This window comes from Rattus norvegicus, chromosome 4 (genome assembly GCF_036323735.1).
Source record: "Rattus norvegicus strain BN/NHsdMcwi chromosome 4, GRCr8, whole genome shotgun sequence".
Taxonomy (NCBI): domain Eukaryota; kingdom Metazoa; phylum Chordata; class Mammalia; order Rodentia; family Muridae; genus Rattus; species Rattus norvegicus.
Window position 1 is genome coordinate 106,447,603 of NC_086022.1, and position 24,591 is coordinate 106,472,193.

Consider the following 24,591-nt stretch of genomic DNA (forward strand, 5'->3'; position numbering starts at 1 on the left):
AGGGCACACAGTCGCCCTGCAGAGACCCTGTCTTCACTGGTGTGTTTTCTAGTGACGAGTCAGAGACAGGCTGGACTCTGGTTAACAGGCGACAGGACAGTCATACAGTGGAGAGCCATACCTGGCTAGGACCCCCAGGTTCCACTGCAGAGCTGGCTCTGTGCGGAGGCACAGCTATGAGGGTGAGTCAGGCAGACACTATTGGGAAGCCACTCGCCCAGTAACCGTTGAATAACGTTGGGAAAGCTTTGGGCTTTGTATTTTATTTTTATTTTTCAATTTTATTTTTGAAAGTTTTACTCCTTGTATTTAATTTTTAAATAACAAGGCCACTGAAACTCATGCACGCTGCAAAAAACCTCATGCAGTAGTTAGGTAAACCATCCAAGCAGTTTTTATTCATTAATATTCATAAATACACACAGCAGCTTCATTAGAGATTTCAATTTCCTCTTCAGTTTGAATGTGGAGTATTAGGAGAGCCTTTTGCATGTCAAGGTACAGGAAGCAGAGATCACCCTGCACTGCTACCTACATTTACCTGCTAGAAGTAAAAATTAGTTAAGTGGAAATGATTATCATATATATTTCTCTCTTCCTTTTGAATGTACACAATGTAACAAGAGTGACAGACCTGAAATTACAATCACCACACAAACCCAGGATAGCTGTTGTCCACTTTCATTGGCAAATACAGCACAGAGGACATTGTCTGCGAGTGGGGAGGTCATCAAAGAGGAGGTGGTGGAGGCTCATTTCCTTTATTACTCTCTTTTAAATTTAGGTTTTCTAAAGCGACATCTAAAGGCATAATATCTACACAGCCCATAGCACCAAAATCTGCCATCTCCCCCCGTTCATCCTCGTCTGAGGACGAGCTCTCTTCACGCACCAACGTAGACAGAAGGAGCTCCTGGACAAACAGGCTGCGGTCTGCACGCTCGCTTTCCATGGACTGGCGCTCTGCTTCAGACATTTTGGGATCATTCAACCTGCACAGGTAAGAAAGGAAAGACCTTCTTAGTAACAAGTCCATCAGGAACAAACAGTGAGGCGAGCTCTACAGCCTGTGTGGGATGCTTTGTTTGGCGACCGACACCTTAGTTCAGATAAATCCCCACACCGTGTGCAGACCAGAGTTCAGCAGATGCAGTGAGAAGAAAAAACCCAAACAGGCAAACACGGAAACTAAGCCATGTAGACCGTCTAGACTAGCTTTGGAGAAAACCCTGGTGGAAATTCCTCTGAAAAAACCAAAACACAAAACAAAGCAAGCAAGAGACTGCTGATGGATGGATGCTTGGGAAGAAGAATTCCCCAAGCAGGATTTCCGTGCCGGCGGTCAGTCACGGTGGTCCTGCTCGTGGCTCACTCCAGCGCTAAGAGTGCGGCTCCAGCACTGAGTCCTAAGCACTGAGGACTTTTCACTTTCCATTTTACTCTCTGAAATAAAGCTATGCACAAAAACTCAAGGAAGCACATGCCAGGCCATTTTCTTTTATTCTTCCCCACTTTTTTGGCCAGGGTCTTGTTGGGTGGCCTGCAATTTGATATGTAGATCAGGAAACCTGACCTAGAACTCTTAGCGATCCATCCGTCTACCTCTGACTTTCCAGCATCGCCATGCCTAGCTTGCTTTCTTGTTTTAAATGTGTGTGTGCCACAGTAATGTATACAGTCGTTCAAGTTTGTGGGGCTGTTTCTTTTCTTCCTCCTTCATGTGGGTCCTGGGGGTTGACATCAGACTGCTGGGTTGATTATGTCACCTCATCAGCTCACCAAGTTCCCAGAGGATGGCAATGAAGCCAAGGTTCGTCCCTAGGGAACATGGACGGATGTTAAAAGTTGAAAACTGAGCCAGGTGTGGTGGTGTGAGCATGCCTTTAAGCCCAGAACCCGGAAGCCAGGAGGTCGACTCACTGCTGGTCATTACTTACTATTATTCTATTGTTACCAACGTGCTAAAATGGCTCAGGTCTTTCCACTAAAGAACAAACCCCAAACTACGGGAGCTTGTGCTCAGCGTCAGCACTGATTTTATTTCTCTATTTGTAGTGGTGAGAAAAGCAAGCAGCTGCAGCACTGGGTCAGGAAAGTGCAGGGGCACTCTTCCCAAGAACACGGGCAAGCTTAACACAGACCTCCGGGCAGCTCACTCACTGCCCCCTGCGCCTGCTGTCTGGCTAGGGCACCCCAGAGCGCAGGCGAAACACGGGCTGTGACTAACAACAGGCTTGACTCTGTTCTGCGCGCATCATTCTGGCCCCAGCAGCTGGGGTTTGCCGTTTTAAAGGAAGAGGAAACTCAGGCAGAGCTCAGCTAACTTGCTCAAAGTCTCAGTTAAGAACCACCATAGTGATGAGCTCTGCGGCCTTGATAAGGTAAGAGCTAACTACAGAACTCAAAGGGGGCCAAAGCATGTGGGCAGTTAGTTCATCAAACGCCACTATGGCTGCACTGAGATGGCCTGTCCCACCCATGGTTAAGAGCATTTTAAGAACGTGTCATGAGAACACTAAGTGACTGGAGGCTGAGTCATAGGTACATATTCCCAACAATCACGAAGTTCTCAGCTCTGGAAAAGGCCTTTGGTCAATGCTGGGAGAGGGACCTAGAAGTCAACTCAGATACAGGGTGGATAGAAGACTAATCACCGTGTCAGATGAACGTGTCAGAGACACTCAAGAAGGGGTCTTCGCTCCTGGGAGGCACTAGAATTCAATACTGCTCTAACTTTAAGGGAACTAGCTAAGAGAGTGTCTAATGCTTGAGGGGAAGATGAATGTGGCGCTAGGGCTCAATATTTTGGCAAGTCAGTTTTGGTAGAGACCCAAAGAGAGCTGCTAAGCTAAAGATCTTCAAACTAGCTGTCTATTACCAAAAGACAGAACTCTGACTTAACACTTAACATGTCAACTATCTTTGACCTCCCTGGACATAACTATGTCCTTACAGTCAGCTCCGGGATAAGATGAACACGTCACAAAGAGTACTCCTGCACAGCAGAAAGTGCCCCCTCCCCTCCCCCGCTGACACGGCAGTTGCTTGTTCCAAGTTTATAATGTATGCTAGTATAGTTGAAGTTCCAAGGAGCCCCAAACAAGTAAGCTTGATACCGGTCTTTAACTACTCTGTGACCTAGGATTCTCATCTTCCCACCTCCACGTGGAGAATTACAAGGATTTCAGGCATATTTTACCATGCCCCATTGCTGAAAGCTGAGGCAGGAGGATGAGTTCGAGGCCAGCCTAGTTACATATGAGGCTTTGGAAGGGAAAGGTATGAGAAGAAGGAATGTGGACCACAGGCCATCACGCATCTACTCCACAGCTGCAGGAGACAGCCGTCCTTCCAGGACAGCGTGCGTGCGATCACGGACAGCACCAAGAGATAGCACATACTATGCGCTGGTAATTTTTAAAAAATCTTTTTTTACATACACAGGAAATGAAATATCATATTAACTTTACCAAGTAGTTTGGGATTTAAAAAGATATACAACACAAACAAAAATATACAGTAATGTCTTTTCGACTTTTTAAAAAATTACATGTACGTAGTTACATGCACACGAGTACAGGTGTCTATGGTGGCCATATGAGAAAACTGGGTACCACGGAACTGGATTCACGGGCACTTTTAAGTCTCCTGATAAAGTTGCTGGAAATCACACTCTGGTTCTCTGCAAGATCAGCAGATGTTCTTAACCACTGAACCATCTCTCCAGCTCCTTGACAACTCCCTTTGTAGACCAGGCTGGCCTTAAACTCAGAGATCTACTTGCTTTTGCCTCCTGAGTACTGGGATTAAAGGTGTGGGCCACCATGCCAGCTCTTTTTGACCTTTTCCTGATGCACAATCTTGCAGTACATGCCATAGGGTGGCCCTGAACTCTGGCTTCAGCTGTCCTTTGTTCCCAGAAATAATGACTGAGAATTATATATATATGCCTATAAAATAAACGCCTAGGCCATAGGCTTTGGCTCATTCTCCAACGAGCTCATACCTTATATAGCCCGTTTGTTCTAGTCTGTGTCACACAGTTGTTTACCTCTCCTCAGTTCCATGCATCTTCAGAATATGGGGTGACTCTCCTACTCTTAACTCTTCCCAGAATCCTCTCTCTCTGCCAGATGTCAGCTAATAAGCCATCAGTTTTATTGACTGCTGATTCTTCCACACGGTACTTAAGGGATTTTCTCTACATTCAGCCTCCTGAATGCTGGGATTAAAAACATGAAACTCCTTGCCTGGCTGGAAAGATGTCTTTTTCCTGGCAAGATATTCCACCCATAGTGCAGCCAACTTTCAGGAAGACATACACTGGCTCGTGGTTTCAGGTGAGTGCTCAGATTCCAAAAGGCACTGCTGCTGCTCAGTCTCGGTAGAAGGTGATGACCGCATCAGGCAGAGCCTTCTGCAGCTTACACTGAACCACTCTGCCTGGTGGCACTCACTCGCCTCATGAAGGCTACTGCAAAGATAAACCACTCTGTGCAAAATGCCTCCTTAAATTCACAATAAATGACAATGATCGGTATTTTTGATAATCTTCTTTCATACACTGGCAGGATTCCTGGGTAGGATACTGATGATAAAACTAAAGATAGGAAATGACTTTTCTAAGGGGAAAGGGGTTCTTGTTTGAGTGTTTTCATTCTATGCCTACCTAAGCACTCCACTATGCACTCTACTTCTGTCTATGCACCTGTACTACTGCACTGTGGGATTTAAGTGCAAGAAGAAAGGAGGAGGAATTACAGTTTCTTGTACAGTCCCAAAGAATCATCAGGGATGATTCTTTATGTAGGCAAGGATGATCCTGAACTCCTGATCTTCCTCCCTTCTTCAAGTGTTGGGATTACAGGGAAGCACCATGGCTGGCATTTAATGCTGGAGACTCATCCCAGGGCTCTGTGCATGCTAGGCAAGTACTATTCCAACTGAGCTACATTCCCGAGCCCAAGTTAACTATTTCACAGACCAATTTTCATGTTATTATTTTAAAAAAAAATTATTTATTTATTTCATGTATGTGACTACACTGTCGCTGTCTTCAGACACACCAGAAGAGGGCATCAGATTCCATTACAGATGGTTGTGAGCCACCATGTGGTTGCCGGGAATTGAACTCAGGACCTCTAGAAGAGCAGTCAGTGCTCTAAACTGCTAGCCAGCTCTCCCGCCCTCGTGTTACTCTTTTTAAAGACTTCTGTATGTGAATGAGTGTCTGCTGGCATGTGTGCATGTGCATCTGTGCACGCCTGGTACCTGAAGGGGCCAGCAGAGGCTGCCAGAACCTCTGAAGTCAGGTCACTGGACAGTCTGTGAGCTGCCATCTAGGTGCTGGGAACTGAAGCCAGGTCTCCTCAGGGAAAAACAGCAAGGCTCCAAGTTCTGAGCTACTTCTTCAGCCCCTTTGATAGGGTCTCATGTGTCTCAGGCTGGCCACAAACTCATAATGTGGGAGGATATCCTTGATTTTTCTCAGTGCTGACATTACAAGCCAAGTGCGAGGATTAGAGACTGCGCATCATTGTGTATGTAAGGTCAGCATTCTATAACAGAACTACATTCCTAGCCCTCAAGGTAGTTTTAGAAATACATGAAAACTTCCACCAGTGGAATAAATGGTCTGCTATATGTGATGAGTATTAATGATACCATGGTAAGCCATTTTCTAAAGTTACTTTTGGGTAACAATCCTAAGAATTTAAATCTAATTTTGGGAAATCACATATACTCCTCCCTCCCCCATATTATGAAAGCGTTTGTTCTTCTATATATCTATACTTGTGGTACATGCATGTGCACATGTGTAGACACAGGTATGTGTACCTGTTCGTATTTCTGAAGGCTAGAGGTGGGCACTCTTAGGGCTGGAACAACAGAATACTCTTTACTTAGGTGTGAGGATCTGAACTCAGGCCCTCATGCACTGAACACTACCCACTGCACCATCTCCATTAAGCCCTCTTCTGTTCTAATGTTTCAGCAGACTTTAATGGAAGATTAGAACAGACATTATTAAATAAATTAGCTAATAAAGGTGTATAAATATAAGTGAAATGATACAGCATTTTAAGTGTTATGTGTAGTATGGGAAAGAAAATATTTTTTAAAGTTTTTCTTTTTAATAACTTTTAAAAATTTTATTGTATTTGTTTATGTAGCCTAGAAGTATATGAATAGAGTAATATTCTCTATTCAGTTTATTTCCCTCAGCCAATTTCAATGTCCCAAAGTTTAATTAACAAAGAAAAATATTTTTAACGATGATATACACACACACACACACACACACTCACCCCGTAATACCTTGTAAACACAAACACCAACATTTACTTTATCTGAAACAGTAAGTTTTTGTGTTCCTAGGGGAATATTAAATATGTATTTTAATTGGAGAGCTGTAATGCTTTAATCCAAGACAGTTTTTCATGAAGTTATACACACAAAAGGAAAGAGCTCATTAGACTGGACAGTGTCAACAAAACATCCTCTCTCCAGCCCAGCCACACTAGTCAATGAAATACCTTGTTAACAGGAACTGGGAGTTGTGGAGGGCCTGCGGGCTGTTCTCTGTGTTGGCTGTGTTGGCTGTGGCCGTGGCCTGTGTGATCGTAGTGGTGACGCTGCTTGTGTTAGTGCGCCGACTTGCGTTGCGAGCAGTCTCCAGTTGTTGCCGGGCCGCCTGCGCATGCTGCCGCTCAAGCTGCAGCTGCATCTGCAGTTGTTGCAACTGAGAAGCGGAAGGGCCTGAAGAGTTAAGCTGTCCTCCTGCAGAACGTCTCACTCCTGATAACTGAGATAACAGCTCTGCCAATGGAAACGCATATAATCAATCAACTTGACACAGGGAAACTTAGTGCTTCGTTACCATTTTGTCAGTGGAGAAAATCGAAGTGTTGTGAAACAATGCAAGTTCACGCAACATATTCCAAGTTCTGCCAAGGACCCAACACCTATGTGAACCTACATAAAACTAAGCCTGCTTCAGACAGAACTTAAAAGGTGGCTTTAAAAACTATTTAGACTCAGGGTTGGGGATTTAGCTCAGTGGTAGAGCGCTTGCCTAGCAAGCGCAAGGCCCTGGGTTCAGTTCCCAGCTCCGGAAAAAAAAAAAAAACCCAACAACAACAACAACAACAACAACAACAACAACAAAAACAAAAAACAAAAAAACAAAAAAAAAAACCCAAAAACTATTTAGACTCAAGAGCAGGTCCAATCATAATCAAGAACTGTTAAGGGAAACACCATGAAAGCATGAAAGTCTACTCTTTACTCCCAGTTCTTGGATCAGGGCCTGGCATGATGGTATCAGCACTCATAAATCTCTGCTCATTTGATCAGAGGAGTTAGCAGGATGAAACCTCAGAGTCTGGAGCGTTTATAAATGTGGTTCTTGTATTCTGGCTTCTGCCTCCTCTCCACTGTAGCGCTTGACTCTGGCCTGGTAAAACCCATACTCTTGTTTTAGTGGAGTTGTTCAAGGTATTGTAACATCCTCCTTCAGTATGTTCAATAATCACTATGTTCTTAATCATGGTGAGGAGGGACACATTCCTACTTTCCTCCCAAGAACTTACTGAGTGCCTAAGTCCTTAAGGTGGAATCACAGGATTCTAAGGACTCTGAAATCTTTCCTAAAGCCCTTCCTCTGTGTTATCTTATCCCCTAATGCCTTTGAGAAATGCAGTAGTACATGGATTACTTTATGATGTCCACTTAAACTTGAAGGAATCCACGCACAGGACTAGAAGCAAAAGTAAAACATAAACTACACAAACCATCTTTAAAGGAGCTCCCCAACCTCTGCCCTTGCCTTTAAGAAGTGGAAACAAACTTACCAGCTATAGGATCCATGGCTTCCCTACTGCTTGGAGAGTATGAACTCTGAGAAGAAGAGAGTCCACCAGTAGAACTGCTAGTAAAGTGCATGTTTGATCTACGAGCACGAGGGCCTCCTAACCCCCGACCAGGGTGAAACATTCTACGTACATGTCGAACACCACTCGATTCATCATAACTCAAGGTTAAGGAAAGGATAAGTAGTTTACAAAAAGAAGAAAAAACAAAATGAAAGTTGTTGGGAAGTCCTAAATTGTGAGCAGCTTAAAATAGTACTTTTAGCTTAGAATATAAATGTCACAACTCTATGAGGCTCGTTTATCCTAAAAAAGATAACATGAAACAACAGACATAAGCTAGGCATGATGTAATCCTGAATCGATGCATGCCTGTAATCCTAACTCAGAGGCAAAGACAGGAAAACAATGGAGTTTGAGGCCAGACTCAAAAAAACCAGATAAATACAATCATACAATACATACATATAATACAAAAGCAATGTATAGATTCTATATGTTCTGAAGGCCAAGAACTTTCTTCCAGGTTCTAGACCTGAACACTGCCAGAGCGAGGTCAAAAGAGCTGCCTGGTCACAGATCTATGGTGCTCTTAACACTGGATTTTATGTATCAAGAAATAAGACACTCAGTCTCTACAATGAAAAGGAGCAAGCTGAATAATCTAAATTCTGTAAATGTGGCTTGTTTCAATGTCCGCTTTAATTTCTGTCTTCAACTTTTATTCCCAGCTCTGTTGCTAAACAGAATATACCTGAATTGCTGTATCACTGGATACACATTAATCTAACATGCTTCAAGCAGATTGCTAGAAGCCTTATTCTTCTCAGGATTGAATGTGAACCAAACTGAGCAAGGTCTTGTGCAGCAATTAGCCACCTAAATCATAAAGATAAGAAATAAGGACCAACTGACCAACCAACCAGCCGTTGAAGTTAACCTTGTATTTCCACAGAGGCAAGCAGCTGATAGCAGTCCCCTGTTGATTTTGGTTATGGCTGGTAGTTCTGGAATAACTAAAGACAGGGTGAGGAGCCCCGCATAAGTCACTTCTATATGCAGGGTCTCACTGTGGTGTTTAGGATGAGACTCTGGGCTCTGCAGGTTATTGGCACGTGTTGTTCTTAAGAAGTGGCTGGGTGAGAGGGCACTGTTAGGAGACATCCATCAACTGCTGCCCACAGGCATACACTAGACACTGGTCCCAACACCATCAGTACATTATGATACCACAGGTATCTGAAAGCTCCACATCCTTTCATGTATCTGCTAATGTAGCATTCTGTGTTTTAAAGTTTGGTAGAAAATAAGTAAATAAAAATATGTAAAATACCTTTCATATTCCTGTACTTTTCAAAATTTAATCTTTTCCTTACTAACCAAAGACATTTGTAGAAGGCTTACAAAATGGGTTCAGATGAGGGGGTCAGTCTTTATTGAATGCACACACTGTTAGCATCACAAGTGTTGGAATTTGTGAAGAAAAAAGTTCAGGTCAGCATTTGTAGCTTCCCCCAGGAAGTGCATAGTTATTCAAAAGACCTAGGTGTTTATTCTTAGCCCACTTGATTTTTTCCATCTTAAATTTTTTAAATTTTATGTGTATGGGTATTTTGACTACATGGATCATGGGTATATGTGGTCTTAGCCACAGCTCAAGAAAGGCGTCAGATCCCCTAGAACTGGAGTGACAGATGGTTGTGAGCTCCCACGTGAGTGCTCGGAATGGAACCTGGGTCCTCTAGAGAGCAGCTGAGCTTTTTACCACTGAGTCACTTCTCCAGACCTAATTAAAAAGAAAAACAAAAAACAAAAAACAAACCAAAAACAACCCCCCCCAGCTGGGTGTAGGGGACACATACCTTTAATCCCAGCACAGAGGCGGTGGATCTGTGAGTCTGAGGCCTGTTAGTCCCCCGGGCATTAATTTCCCAGGTTTATTCCATTTTCTTCACTTTTCCAGTAATTTCCACCTTGCCTCAGTCTGTGTCTCCAGTGAGGAAAGCAGGGCTGTGATGAAAGACTAGAGCTACAGACCGACCACTACCACTTTGCTCCACAACAGGTCTAGTTTGGATTACAGAACATGAGTAAAGTCTGGCAGACAGAAAGGTTGAGTAACTTTGACTTGACCTAAACTTTCATATGAACAGAAACCTAAAGGATGAGAGACTGAGGAGGCAATTTATAACCTGAAGGCAGCACAATGAGTCTACAAACAACAGTCACTTTTATGAAAAGGTCAAACAAACAAAATAACTTAGAGATTAGTCTTTCCTGGAGACTACTATTCTCAACAACAATCAAAGCACCAATACCACCAGCAAACCCTCCTGGAAGGATATTAAATCTCTAGGGGCTCTGTGTTCAAGTGTCAGATGAGCTGCAAAGTCATCTGTGACATGATTAGGATCGCCTCCAGGTAACGCTGCACATATGGGACAAATCTGCAATGAAAATAAAGCACGAGGATCAGTACAGAGCTGCTGAGGCCCAGTCCCAACCCAGCAGAGCCACTGCAGGTCTGAGCAAGCACTGCTGTCACTCAACTGCAGTGCCATCTCGCAGGGTCGCACACAGTAGTTCTAAATCCGATTTCCAGCAGAGTCGTCTATCGGTGGGGCTGAGACACATTTGTCTGGTCTAGTCAGACAGTTCTGGGCAAAACTTTAAAAATAAACATTTTTACCTAAAATTCAGCCTTGAATGCTAATAACAGACATAAGATAAGGCATATTTCTCCAAAGGTAGTTGAGGGTCAATTCCCAAATAGAACAGCAATGTGGTTGGGGATTTAGCTCAGTGGTAGAGCGCTTACCTAGCAAGCGCAAGGCCCTGGGTTCAGTCCTCAGCTCCACAAAAAAAAAAAAAAAAAAAAAAAAAAAAAAAAAAAAAGCAGCAAATGCTTGGCTAAAATATAGCTGTGCTCTGGAGACAGAGATTGGAGGATACCTGGGTTTCCTGAACAGCCAATCTAGTCTACCTGGCAAGTAGACTACCAGGGAATGATCTTGTCTCAAAAAGAAAGAAAGAAAAGAGAAAAAATGAAAAAGGTAGCATGGTGGTTTGAATAGGTTTGGTCCTCATAGACTCATGTGTCTGAATGCTTGGCCCATAGAGAGTGGCATTATTAGGGGGTGTGGCCTTGTTGGGACAGGTGTGGCATTGCTGAAGGAAGGGTGACACTGTGAAGGCAGGCTTTGAGGTTATATATGGTCAAACTATGCTCAGTGAGACACAGTCCCCCAAGCCCCTGCTGCCTGCCAATCAACATGTAGAACTCTTAGCTCTTTCTCTAGCACCATGTCTACCTGCATGTTAAACATGCTTCCTGACATGATAATGAACGATACCTCTAAAACTAGAAGCCAGCCTTGATTAACTGTTTTCCTTTATGAGAGATGCCAAGGTCATGGTGTCCCTTCATAGCCATGGAAACCCCAACCAAGACAGGTATAGATGTGTATAGAGTAAGATGGACAGTGAGGTAATGAGCACTGGTCATTCTGAAGTAACAGGAGGAGGGGAGGGAAATACCAGTCTAGAACTCTATTTCCCAGGGGGATGGTCAGTATGGTGAGAGTGTATAACCTGATCAAGATCAAGGAATTAATTAACTTCCTTGGCCAGAGACAGAAGCAACAAAAGAAACAATAAAACAATGTACACAAAGGTAGAGGAGTTGATTGTTGGGAAGGAACTCCCTCCCTTCCCCAAAGCTTGAGGATCATTTTATATTGGTTTGTTTGAGAGAAAACCATAGGGCAGGTAAGCAGGCAATCTTGGCAGCTGCCAGGAGGGGGCGATGGAGAAGACAAAGAGGGTCCAAGAAAGCACGCGTGTGCACAGCAACAGGAGTGAGCCACTGAATGGGGTGTGGGGAGATTCAGAGATGGGTGGGAATGAGAGTGCCAGGCAAGGGTGCTCAGATTGTGCCAGTATCCAAAGAGCCAAAATGGAGAGAAAGGAGTGGTTATGCTTTGGGGTTAGAACTTACAGAGGTGGGCAGGATTGGTTGCTGAGAATCTCTAGCCAATTGCTGGAAAGGCTATTTTGAAATACTTTTTAATCACAATTAGTGAGTAGGAGGTGGAAGACAGAAAAAGTAAGTTATTCCATCCTTGACATAGAAAGTTTCCAAATCTTAACAAGAAAGAGGGTCTAATAGAGAAGACAGACCAGACCAAGAAATGCAGTTGAAACTTGAGGTGTGTGCTTCTTTCTCTCTCAGTATGTCAATCACCTCACTAGTACACGTAACAAATTTAAGACTCAGGCCATTAGTGACTCTTGAGGAGGAAACTGGCAAGATGGCATACAGAAGTCAATGCTGAAACAAGGAGCAGAAGACTGCCCAATCTGACTCCGGGCTCCCAAGCAAACACACCTCCTGTCTTTTCTGAGAGCAGAAGGCACTGAGTGTGACTAGTCTCTAATGCCCAACTGGCTGTCCTGATTACTTATGCCTTGAGCCTGAAAAATAACCAAGAAAATCTAAGGATGCTCACAAGAAAACAAGGAAGCAGCTGGCCTGAAAACAGAGTCAGAGAGGCCAGTGTGGGCTGTGCCCACGGGAAACGAGAGGAGCCAGCACACGCTCAGGTCTGCTTTACAATGGTCAGGTTTTTGCTCCTTCCCTTGAAGAGAAAAGCAGTGGTATCTGCTCAAGTTTACAAACTGTGAACTCTTCCCTAGACACCCGGGCCACCTGCTGCCACTGCTATGTTCTGAAAGGCCTTGCAGTGATCTGTTCACTCAACTTTCTAGGTGCTTCTGGGTGCCTAGTTAGATTATAAGCTTTTGTGTTTTGGAGCCAAGGTCTTCTATATAGCCCTAACTGGGGCTGGAGAGATGGCTCAGCCGTTAAAGGCGAGGCTCATAACCAAAAATATATAGCCCTAACTGGTCTTGACCTTGCGGAGGCGCTCTTGTTTTTGCCTTCTGAATTGCAAGTGTGTGCTATGATGCTTGGTTCTGAGATTATAAATATTTGAAGGATGATTTGTCTTTGTTTTCCAAATCACGGCCAAACATTAAAAGCAAAGCAAGTTTTAAAAAAAACAGGATCAGTCTAGTTTTTTTAGATTTTTTTTTTTCCGGAGCTGGGGACCGAACCCAGGGCCTTGCGCTTGTTAGGCAAGCGCTCTACCACTGAGCTAAAGCCCCAACCCGTTTTTTTAGATTTTATTTTTTACTTATATGTATATACGATGTCCTGCTTGTTTTCGTACTTGCAGAGGCCACAAGAGGGCGTCATCTTCGGAACTGGATTTAGAGATGGTTCTGATTGCCATGTGGGCAAGCACTCTTATCTACTGGGCCATTTTTCTAGCCCCAACAATTCTAGTGATTTAAAGATTAAACAAGTTTTGAGATTTCATTTTTCAGCAGTTAAGCACTAAACTGTGTACAGTCTTATTACAGGATCATTAAAACCATGTAAGGTTTTTTAATTTGTTTTTTCAAGACAGGATTTCTCTGTGTAGACCAGGCTGTCCTGAGTGCTGGGATTAAAGGTATGTCCAGCCTAAGACCATCTAACATTTTTATCTAGTGGGAAAATAACCACATGGAAAGCTCCTTTCCCCTGAGATAGTGTATGACTCTACTGCAATAAGACAGCTGGATGAGGTTCAGGACTTTTATACACTGTTAGATGTATAGTCAGATCAACATCTCCTTTGAAGATACATATTCCTAGAAGAAAGCTAGCAAGAATGCCCTAACTAAAGCTGGGTGGTGGCGGGGCATACACCTTTAATTCCAGTACTTGGGAGGCAGAGGCAGGCAGATTTCTGACCTTGAGGACAGCCTGCTTTACAGAATGAGTTCCAGGACAACTAGAGCTACGCAGAGAAACTGTCTTAAGGGGAGATGGGGATGAAAAACAAAGATAACCAAGTTCCTCATAATTAAGTATTTATACTCAAAATCTTTGGGTTCACTGCTAGGCTAAAGGTACTCATGCAGAAGTAACTAAAAACATCCCACTTAATTTTCATAAAGATTTGGGGTAAAGAATTACTGAGGATGAAGCCTTTACTAGAAAAGGTCATTTGGCTTAGAAACTGGCCCAGAAAATCAAAGAGACCAGATTTGGAATCCAAGAGAAAATGCTGCCATGTTTGCGCCACTGGAAACTAATACAAGAAAATCAAGCTTCAGAGCCCATGGGAACAGAGACCTGGTCATCTCTTACACTGTCAGTTTTACACTTAGCAATCTGAGCACGCCTGAGGTCCCAGTGTCCTGCAGGGCTGCACTTACTGAGGAGGTAAAAGGGAAAAATAGGGTGGGAAGACAAAAAGGAGTCGAAATGAAGTCAGGTGGGGTTGAAGGAGAGCCAGAGCTGCCTGTTAGGTGCACAGCTGCTGGTTTTGAATGGGCCTTCACCATCATGGACTCAAGTCCTTTACAACATGGGAAAATTCTACATATAGGATAGGCCATTCATTCTAAATGTGACAGTCTGTCAACGCAAATAATTATCATACTCCCACCGCCACAAAGCACAGTAATCTCTATTATTCTCACATGAGAATTCCATTAACACATTAGTTGAAAGTTAAAACAACCTGTCAACAATACGGCTTACTGAATTGGCCTACGTTGGTGTTTCCTAAATTTGGCTAAGAATATAAACCACCTGGAGAACTTGTGAAAAATGCTTTCTCCTAAGCCTTGGAGAAAGATTGGATAGGGGCAGACGTGTATTTCTGAACAAGAATCCCAGGTCTTATAGCTGGGGTAAATTTGACAAATAAACTTGGAAACAAAACAAAAACCTGCAGTTTTTAAATGTCTATCTCCCAATTAAATGAAAAGCCAAATGCTATTGTTACTTATCTAACCAAAAAGTCCTCTCATCACAAACATCCCTGTGTCTCAAATTTTTGTCTCTGCTATTGTTTAGGTCACTCTCTTCTGTTCATCGGTCCTGCCTTTTGCCTGCCGCCCTCTTGACAGCCTTTACCAAATGAGGCCGGCCGGACTCTGCAGTCTCTGTAGTTTCTCAAAGGATCACCAGCAAGCAACCAGTTGGTGCACATTTCTACACATGCTGTTACTAACAGACTTTCGATGTCATCATTCCACACAGATCTTATGTCACTACTGAACGTAGGAAACACCCTCCCTGACAACACAGGCTATCTGTTTACTGGAAAACACCTTAAGTAGGGACCTAGGAGGATAACTCAAGTCAGTAAGGTGCCTTCAATCACAAGGATCTGAGTTTGATCCTTTAGGAACCCATGCTAAGAAAAGTTGCTGGGTTTGATGCCACATGCTTCTAAGTCTAGTGGTGGGAGGGGAAACAGCGGATTCTGGGACTCACTGGCTGTCAAGCTTACTCATGAATTCCAGCTAGCAAAAAACTTATCCTCACAAAACAAAACAAACAAAAACCCCAACAACAAAACCCCCCACACTCCATAGATTCCCATGCAATTGTTTTTCAGTCTCAAGCAGGTTTGGATTTCCTCTGGTTTCTTTCTACCACCAAATACAATCATATCAGACTTTCTTCTCTGCGTATTATGTACAGCTTAAAAATAATGAGAGGAGTTTAAGTTCCTTCCACCATGCAATGTGTTTCTCTCAGCCTTCCTAAGAAATTTCTGGCAGGGAGTGGTGGCAAACACCTTGAGCACTCCAGAGGCAGAGGCGGAGGCGGAGGCGGAGGCGGAGGCAGAGGCAGAGGCAGAGGCAGAGGGAACTCAGACAAGTGTAGTGGCATAACAAAAGAGACGCCATTTTTCTGTAGAGGAGCTGAAACGTCTACATGTAAACCAGGGCACAGCTTTCTGGCTGTAGTGGTTCTCTGCTATCTGTTCTCACTGAAGATCCATTTCTATTTCCTAGTCCAATGCACCACTGTTGGTTATTTTCTTCCGTCTCCTCCTTCCCCTTCTTTTAAAGATTTATTTTAAATATGTAAACACTGTTGCTGGGAATTGATATGAGCCACCATGTAGTTGCTGGGAATTGAACTCAGGACCTCTGGAAGAGCAGTTAGTGTTCTTAACTGCTGAGCTGTCTCTCCAGCCCAGTTATTTTCTTCTTAACAATGCATCTTGGTTGTGTCTCTTCCTTATGAATTATGCTGTCTCCTTCCCATTCTTTTCAAAACCACAAACTTTCAAGGCCTCCGCTGACTACTTCTTACACTGCCCTCTCACTGAGTCAAATAAGCTACAGTTCTGTCTCCCCGACCCTGACATCTATGTGTACCGATTATGTGTTGCATTTGTTCCTATGAAGAACCATTATACTCAACTCGAGGAATTCTTTAACTTCAGCAAATGAACACTTACATACATACATGTAATATAATGCTTGTTCCGGGCATTGTGGTACAGATCTTTAATTCCAGCACACGAGAGGCAAAGGCAGGTGGATTTATTTCTTGAGTTCTTAGGCCAGCCTCAAAAAGGAAAAATAAAAAAACAAAAACAAAAAACCAACCAACCAACCAACCAACCAACCAACCAACCAACAAAAAACCCAAAAAACCTCCACCATCTACAAAACCAAACACCTCCCCCCACTTCCCCCACACCCCTCCAGTAAGAATCCAATGCCCTCTTCTAGCCTCTGTAGTTGCTGCTCTCAAGCATTCGCATCTGATGACTCATGCCTCATAGTTCAGAGGCTACAAGAAAGGACTGTTTTCTCTTTGGGCACGGCAAATGCTCAAGGAGGTGGATGTGCTCGACCTCAGTTAAACGCCATGCACTGTCTATGGGTAGGGAAGACGTGGAGGCATCAGAGGGCACTCTTAGGTCCAAAGGAAACTCCCAATTCCCAAACCCCAGAGGCAGCCCAAACATCCAGGAATGGTGTGAGCTTCATGTGGACTACAGGAGGATTTCTGGTGGTTAGAGATAAGCCAGCATTCCTCAGAAACTTGTGAGGCCAGGTCCCCTCTAACGAAAGGAGTCATCTGTCTCTAGCAGAAGGGACTCATGGCTATCTGTAGCATCTATCAGTGTATCAAAATATATGCCAGCCTCCAAGCTCCTTCAATAAATATCATGAGTACCTGTTATGTTTTAAAGTACACAGAGCATCCCAGTTCTCGTTTTCTCCAGCTCATTGGTTTCCCTCGCATTCTACTCCTTCTCCTTAGCGCCCCTTCCACTCTCGTATGTTCCCTCTATGCCCTGCTCCTGCTTCCGTCTCTCCTACATGCTCTATTCTCTACCCTGCTATTCTCCCCTCTCACAGACAGCCCTAGACAAGTCTAGTTTGTGCTAAAGACTGGAGCTGTCAACACTCTGCCACTGAAGGAAGGAGGACTCAAACCCTGCCCTCCTTCAGAATTCATAGCAGTTAATGACTGATGGGTGTGGTGGTTTGAATATGGTCCATGGAAAGTGGCACTATCAGGCCTTGTTGGGGAAAAGTGTTCAATATCTGCCCAGGGAGGAAGAGAGACCCCTTCAGGCTGCCTAAGGAGGAAAGTCTTCTTCTGGCTGCCCTCGGATCAAGACGTAGAACTCTTAGTTCCTTCTCCAGCACCATGTCTTCTTGGATTCTGCCATGCTTCCCGCCATGATGATAATGGACTGAACCTCTGAAACTGTAAGCCTGCATCGATTAAATGTTGGTCTTTATAGGACTTGCCTTGGTCATGGTGTCTGTTCATAACAATAAGACCCTAACTAAAACAATGGGGGAAGGATAAACACTTTCTTCTGTGGTACAACCACTGGTAAGATGCCTATGCCCCTCTAAACAGTCCTCAGCCATATTCCTTTAAAGACCCCAATGAAACTTACTGGATTTAAAAATAATAATAACATTAAGTACAAGCTGGTTGAGATGGGGTATGAGATGAGAGAAAATATAAGGAAATATGATCAAAATGTATTATGTACACACGCTCTTTCTAGCCACTCCAACTCTCAGTGAGATGTAGCAACTGTTTAGGATGACAGAGTCTCTTACAGCCCTACAGCATTCCAAAGGAATGCTGATTATCAGAAGGCATGGGTCCTAAGTCCTATGGCAAAGTAGGAATTGGTCTGAGGACACTTACAGTCCTGCTGGAATAAAGGCACAATAATGAATTGGGCAGTTCAAAATAAAGGGATTTACTCTTGATTATGATTCAATTTTAGAATGTCTGGTTTGGGATAGGGCAAGTGCTGCCAATCCTGATGACCTGAGCTCAGTTCAATATCCAGGATACACACAATGATGGAGGGAACCACTCCCCCCACCTCCCAAAAAAAACCCCAAAACCCAATCAAACAAACCAAACAAACAGACACACAAAAATGGGCTGGGCAGTGGTTTATGCCTTTAATCCCAAACTCAGGACACAGAGGCAGGATGGTTTCTGAGTTTGAGGCCTCCTTTACAGAGTGAGTTCCAGGACAGCCAGCTACAGAGAAACCTTATCTTGATAAAAACAAAAACACGAAACAAACAACTGCATGGCTTAACCTACAACGAAACACTGTAGGTTAAGAGGTGATGTGCACATTTACAAGAGAGTAGACAGAAGCACGGTGTGGCACTGGCATTACTCCTTTGGAATCGACACTAGTATGTAGGCCACACATGCAGGTCCTGGCATGACCCAGACATTCATGACCCTGCACCTTCACAGCAAAAGTCCTTGTCTGCTTGCGATTTTTCTCTTTGAAATTTCTGGGGCTTGGTTACTGCAGTGTAATTTGATACTCATGTAAAAACTAAGGGCTAAGGAGGGAGAAATTATTAAAACATAGCCCACAGAACAAATATGAAAAACTAGAATGGTGCCCTGGACCAGGTACTGGATCCTTTGGGAAAGTAATGTGGCTAAGTGACTGAACAAACTTGTAAAACTGTAAATGGTGGGTACTTAGTTTCCACACTATCAGAATGGAGGATTGTAAACAACAATAGTTGCTTTACCAAAAGTTTAGCCTTGATTTTATTCATGAAGATGAGTGAACCACGGAAAGGTCTGGATTACCCAATCCTGAATGTGGTAAATGGTATAGTTAAATTGCCCACCCAAGGAATCAAAGTACACCAGAGCTTGCTGGCGTCAAGGACCTTAGGGATGTCCAGTTCTCCTTAAGGAACTCAGTGCATCTAGTTAAATAAAAAGATCCAGCAGAAATTAAAACAGAAAAATGACCAAAAGTTTCTCCAGCAGTTGGGATGGGGACAGACAGTGTCAGGACTCTTTGTGCTATGACCTTGGATGGCACAAAGGAAGCAAAGCTATCCAACAAGAACAAGAGCCAACGAATAGTGGGACAACGGTGCTCTGAGGTCCCCTTGGTTGGTGTACTCTAAAGGGAAATTTGGTTTGAGGATCAGATGAAGTTAATCAAACCTCCACCTTTAAATCTTATAGAACTTGGGAGCAAAACTGACACTGTCCCTGGGAGTGAAAATTAACCTGTTCAGCGGCCTCTGGCCAGGCGTTCATCTGTGCAGGCCCTCAGAGCACTGCTTTGTTTCTCTGAATGAACGGTACCCGTTTTAAGTGCATGTAGAGAATTACTGTTTGACATGTATGCAAATTCTCCAAAGTCAGGATCTACAGCTGCACACAGACACTTCACTTTACCTAATGTCACCAAGAAGTCAGCTCTAGCTCACATACCCCATAGCCACATCCCGTCCTCTTCCCTTTAGTCCCTTCTCTTCCTTTACTGTCCCCCTCGATAGTCTCCTTTGATCTGTTCTTTTTTTTTTTTTTTTTTTTTGTTCCTGGAGCTGGGGACCGAACCCAGGGCCTTGCGCTCGATAGGCAAGCGCTCTACCACTGAGCTAAATCCCCAACCCCAAATAAATAAATCTTTTTTTTTTTTTGGGGTTCTTTTTTTCGGATCTGGGGACCGAACCCAGGGCCTTGCGCTTCCTAGGCAAGCGCTCTACCACTGAGCTAAATCCCCAACCCCTGATCTGTTCTTCCCTGCAATCCACTATCTTGATTGAATGAACTCATTTCTGAAACTCTTTTGGGTGTATTTATCACTGCTTAAAGTCAGAAGCATAGTGACTCAGATGTGAGATAAATAAGAAATGTTCAAAGTTTTCAAGTTTAGACTTCATATTTTTTTTTAACATTTATGTATAATCATACAGCTTTCTGCTTGCATGTATGCCTGCAGGCCAGACGAGGGCACCAGACCTGATTATAGATGTTTATGAGCCACCATGTGGTTGCTGGGAATTGAACTCAGGACCTCTGGAAGAGCAGACAGTGCTCTTAACCTCTGAGCCATCTCTCCAGCCCTAGACTTCATAGTTTATTCTAGGTATTTGTCTTTTAGTCATGGGGGAGTGTGGGATGGGGGATCAGGAAGGAAGAACTGAGAAGCATTGAGTTCTGACCTGGGAAGCTAAGAGGTGATGTGGTGAAATCTAAGGAAGACCAGTCCGGGACTACTTAGTCCACAAGTAAAGAGCTGCAGGTTCCCCCAGGAAAAGTTCCTCACAAAAGAACAAAAACGCACAGAGCAATACAAGAACCCTTTAAAAAGGCACAAGAAGGCTGGCTGGGTCCTTTCAACCTTCTCCATTGCCTCTGATGAGGCACCTGGAAGAAATGCAGCGTCTTAGGGATCTAAAATTTGCTGTTGGAAATAATTTTTTATTACTACACAGTCCATTATACCATGCAAGAGGACGACAGTGCCTAGTTTTAGCAACATCAGGAGTAACATATTTATTTCATCATATTTAGCAAAATGTTTCACCTACCACTTCTGTTGATGTTTCTGCATGTTCAGAAGTAACATGTTCTTGAAGAGATGTTTCCGTGTAGCCCATTTTTCCACAATAGGGACAAGTAAAAGACTGTGGCTGCTCTACAGAGAAAGCTTCCCCACCATAGTACAAATCTGAAAAACAAAGTGGAGTTGCACTGAGGAATGCCCATGCTCCTTCTCAAGTGTACAATACGGTCAGGTCCACGCAGTGTGAAGGGAACAGTGTGGCTCAAAGTGCCACTGCATCTGCTCTGCTTTCTAAAATGACCCTGGCTGGCCTGAAACTCACAACTTTGCCTGCCCCTGCTGGGATTAAGGGAGTATAGTTGTGTGATGGGGTGCATTTAAGAGTGTAAGATTACAGTTGGAAGCTTGATTTCAATGAGGTTTTAATAACTCTTAACATTTATAAAAACCTTCATTTCCATATGAAACTTAGGACACTCTTCCAATTTTTTTTCTCTACATAGCAAGAAAGGAAAAACAAAGCAAACACATTTCCCTAAGCCATAGTTTAGAGTGTTCCTCCAAAGCCCATGGATAAGTTAGTCTCTAGCCTGTGTATGGTACTGCTGGGAAGTGGCAAAACCTTAAAGAGACAAGGCCAGGTTAAAGAGATTAAGTCACTGGGAATGTGCCTGGAAAGATAATCCTAGAATCTGCTTGTTGTCCACCTCTCACGAGACCCTGCCTAAAACAAAATGAGGTGGGTAGGAGAGAGATAATAATTCTTAAGAGATATTTAAACTATCTTCAAAGTGTCATTGCTATATATGTATATATGTACATGGTGTGGATATATATATGTGTGTGTATGCATATGTATCTGTGTCATGTGCATGTGTGCATATATATGTGTGTTTGCATAAGACTTGCAAGGTAGACTTCTTGTAACCGAGGGGAGGAAAAAAAAAAAAAAAAAAAAAAAAAAAGGCAAGGATAGATGGTGGTAAGTGCTTGAAATGTTAGCACCTGGAAAACAGGGGCAGGAAAATCATGAATTCAAGGCCAAGCTAGGCCACAAAGCAAATCCAGGTGGCTTAAGTTGAATTGTAAGACCCTGTCTCAAAAACAAACGACATAGCAAAACAAAAATCCAAACAAACAACAGTAAGTGCCAAAAATAATTGATTTATCCATTAAATGGCAAACCTACAATCATGCTATCTCTGGTAAAAGAATAAATGTCCTTCTCCTGAGGTGAGGAACAAGACAAGGGTCTCTTCTCTTGCTGCTTCTATTCAGTATTTCTCTGGAGTAAATTAAAAGCATCCGCCGGGTTGGGGATTTAGCTCAGTGGTAGAGCGCTTGCCCAGCAAGCGCAAGGCCCTGGGTTCGGTCCCCAGCTCCGAAGGGAAGAAAAAAAAAAAAAAGCATCCAATGAAAAGAAATAAAACAAAGTCTTAAGAATCCACTAGGTTATGCTAAGACTGAACCCCCAGTGAACTAGTCTATGGGGGGAGGGCGGCAATGGTGGGAGGGTTGGGAGGGGAACACCCATAAGGAAGGGGAGGGGGGAGGGGGATGTTTGCCCGGAAACCGGGAAAGGGAATAACACTCGAAATGTATATAAGAAATACTCAAGTTAATTAAAAAAAAAAAAAGAATCCACTAGGTTAGAACTAATCATATATTAGAATTAATAAGCCAATTTAGCAACATAGTTATATGATTTATGTAGTTGTTTTTTAATAACATTTATAACAAATAACCCAAAGATAAAATCAATTTTATTTGCAACAGCCAAAGAATACTTACGAGTATGTTTAATGAAATATATTTTATTCTCTGGGAATTATAGAGAAAAATGAAAGCCCTAAAATAAATAGGTATTTTATGTTCGTGGATCAGATTTAATACCAAAATAGCAACACTCTTCAAACAAATCTGTAAGCTCTACACAATCACTATCAACATCTACTTGGCTTCTGTGGAAAAAAAAAGGTCAGTGTTCCTAAAACTCAGAGGAACTCAAGGGACCCAGAGTGTGCACTTCTGATCTGAATGGGAACCGGATCAGGAGAGCAGACCTTTCAGCAGTGTCTACAGAGCGTTGCAAGTGCAGACAGCACGGCCTGTCATGAGCAGCCACACACATCAACCCAAGACTGTCCTATGTAAGCCTTTGTTTATGGGCAACTTATTTTAAGCCAGAAGAAAACTAAAAAGTGATAGATAGTTCAATGATCCCAGAACAGCTGGGTACCCTCTACCTCAACTTCACGTGAAAACCTAATCTTAATTCCTGCACTCAGGAGCTAGAGGCAGGAGGATTTCTGTGAGTTCGCCAATCTAGCTTCATAGTTGAGACCCTGTCTCAAAATGAAAACAAAACAAACAAACTGATCTTAAGTGCATGATTTAAATCAGACCAAGTGGAACCTTCAGAAGACAGCTTCCCAGTGACTTAGCCTGGGCTGTGTGCTTTGGGTGACTTCAGAGCACCAAGTAATTAAAAAGAACAAACTAGGCATTCAAAGCAAAACTTCTGTACTCCAAAGTACAGCACCTAGATGGTGAGAAGACAACAGATTGGGAGTAAATTTTTGCAAATCACCTATCTGTTAAGGAAATGTATCTAATATATAAAGATCGGCTATAATTAAGCAATAAAGGCATTATATGTATTTTTTTTAAAATGGGAAAAGAATCTGAACATTTTATTCAAAAATATACAAATAGCTAATAAGCATTAAGAAAAAATGCTTGGATCATTAACTATCAAATCAAAACCACTTGAGACAGTGCTTCATGCCCATCAGGAAGGCTATAATCAAAGACTGTTATAAGGGTATAGGCTAGTTAAGTAATTAGGTCCTGAAGCAGACAGCGTTCCTAACTGACTGCCAGTGCACTCGCATGCTATTAGCAACAGCCCAGCCTGACTTCACTGCTTGTTTCCACAGAAGCTCTACCTAATCCTTCACCACTGTGGATTTTTTTCAAAGGGCTTCTTAAGAAAACTATAACCAAGAGACAGAAGAAGGGACACAGGGAAGATGGTTTTAGTTTGAATGACTTTGGACCCTTGGATAGGCTTATGGGGATAGTTTCAGGATGTTTTGCTTTTTCATAACCATAGAAAGCCCTTGAATGATAAATGGACTTACCAAAATCTACCCTTGTCAATATGCACTGCATCGGGTGGTCAGTTGTATGCCTTGTTGTCGTTGCCCCGCTTTCATAACAAGATGCACAAAGATCGTAATCGTAGCAAATTAAACACTTATATCTGCGACCTCGAAAATTTCCTTTTAAACATGCATCACAGCTGACACCTATAAAACAAGAAGAAGCACCTTCAATTAGCAGCTAGAAAAGGTTACTTACTACATCAACTGTGTAAATGCTCAAAGGCTCATTTGGCCCAGATAGCCTTTCAAACATGACCAGCAAAAACATGTGAAACAAGCAATCCTCGAAGTACGGTAAACTCCTTATTTAGAAAGGTCAATCCTAATGAAGATGACCTCAAGTTGTGCGTGGTTGGAGCAAAATTAAGAGTTCATAGGTCACTAGACAGTGAGATGCTATGGGGATGAGGGGTGTCTCCAAATATTTCAAGAATGTAAAAGCCCTTGTTCAAAGTAGCTTGTGATCCCAGAAAAAGGTGTAATTACATGCTTTTTCTATAAGTTCACAGCCCATATGGCTCAAAATGCCACCAAGTATCTGGCAGGTATAAAATCCTAAGAACTAAGTACATTTAAACTATAACACACACAAAGACACACCACAACCATATTGTAAGTTCATATCAGAAACAGATAGCAAATACTTAAATACCAATTCTTCGGTTTTGTTTTACATAGTGTCTCACTAGGAAGCCCAAGCTGGTCTTGAATTCATGATCCTCCTGCCTCAGCCTCCAAGGTGCTGGGATTATATGTTTATAGATATGCACCAACTTTTTTGAACTCCTAAATAACAAAGAGTGAGGACAGGGTCTGACTGTGTAGCTGGACCTTGGCTGACTTTGAACTCACTGAGATCCACTT

The 24,591-nt window shown here is 43.0% G+C and overlaps 1 protein-coding gene and 1 pseudogene across 3 annotated transcripts in view; both read right to left on the reverse strand.

The window, feature by feature from the left end:
• Positions 1–371: 371 nt before the first annotated feature.
• Positions 372–24,591, reverse strand: part of Kcmf1 (potassium channel modulatory factor 1) — a 60,386-nt gene continuing 36,166 nt past the window's right edge. For 2 of the 3 annotated variants that reach the window (XM_063286688.1, XM_039108353.2), the window contains exons 2-7: positions 23,704–23,871; positions 20,586–20,725; positions 10,217–10,318; positions 7,854–8,028; positions 6,537–6,819; positions 372–992 (exon numbers count right to left, since the gene is read on the reverse strand). In XM_063286688.1, coding sequence (XP_063142758.1) covers positions 731–992; positions 6,537–6,819; positions 7,854–8,028; positions 10,217–10,318; positions 20,586–20,725; positions 23,704–23,734 — 993 coding nt within the window. In that variant the 5' untranslated portion in view covers positions 23,735–23,871 and the 3' untranslated portion in view covers positions 372–730. The remainder of the gene's footprint in view (positions 993–6,536; positions 6,820–7,853; positions 8,029–10,216; positions 10,319–20,585; positions 20,726–23,703; positions 23,872–24,591) is intronic. The other variant, NM_001128192.1, reaches the window with a different exon arrangement.
• LOC120102632 (small nucleolar RNA SNORA36 family) lies at positions 6,166–6,288 on the reverse strand (annotated as a pseudogene).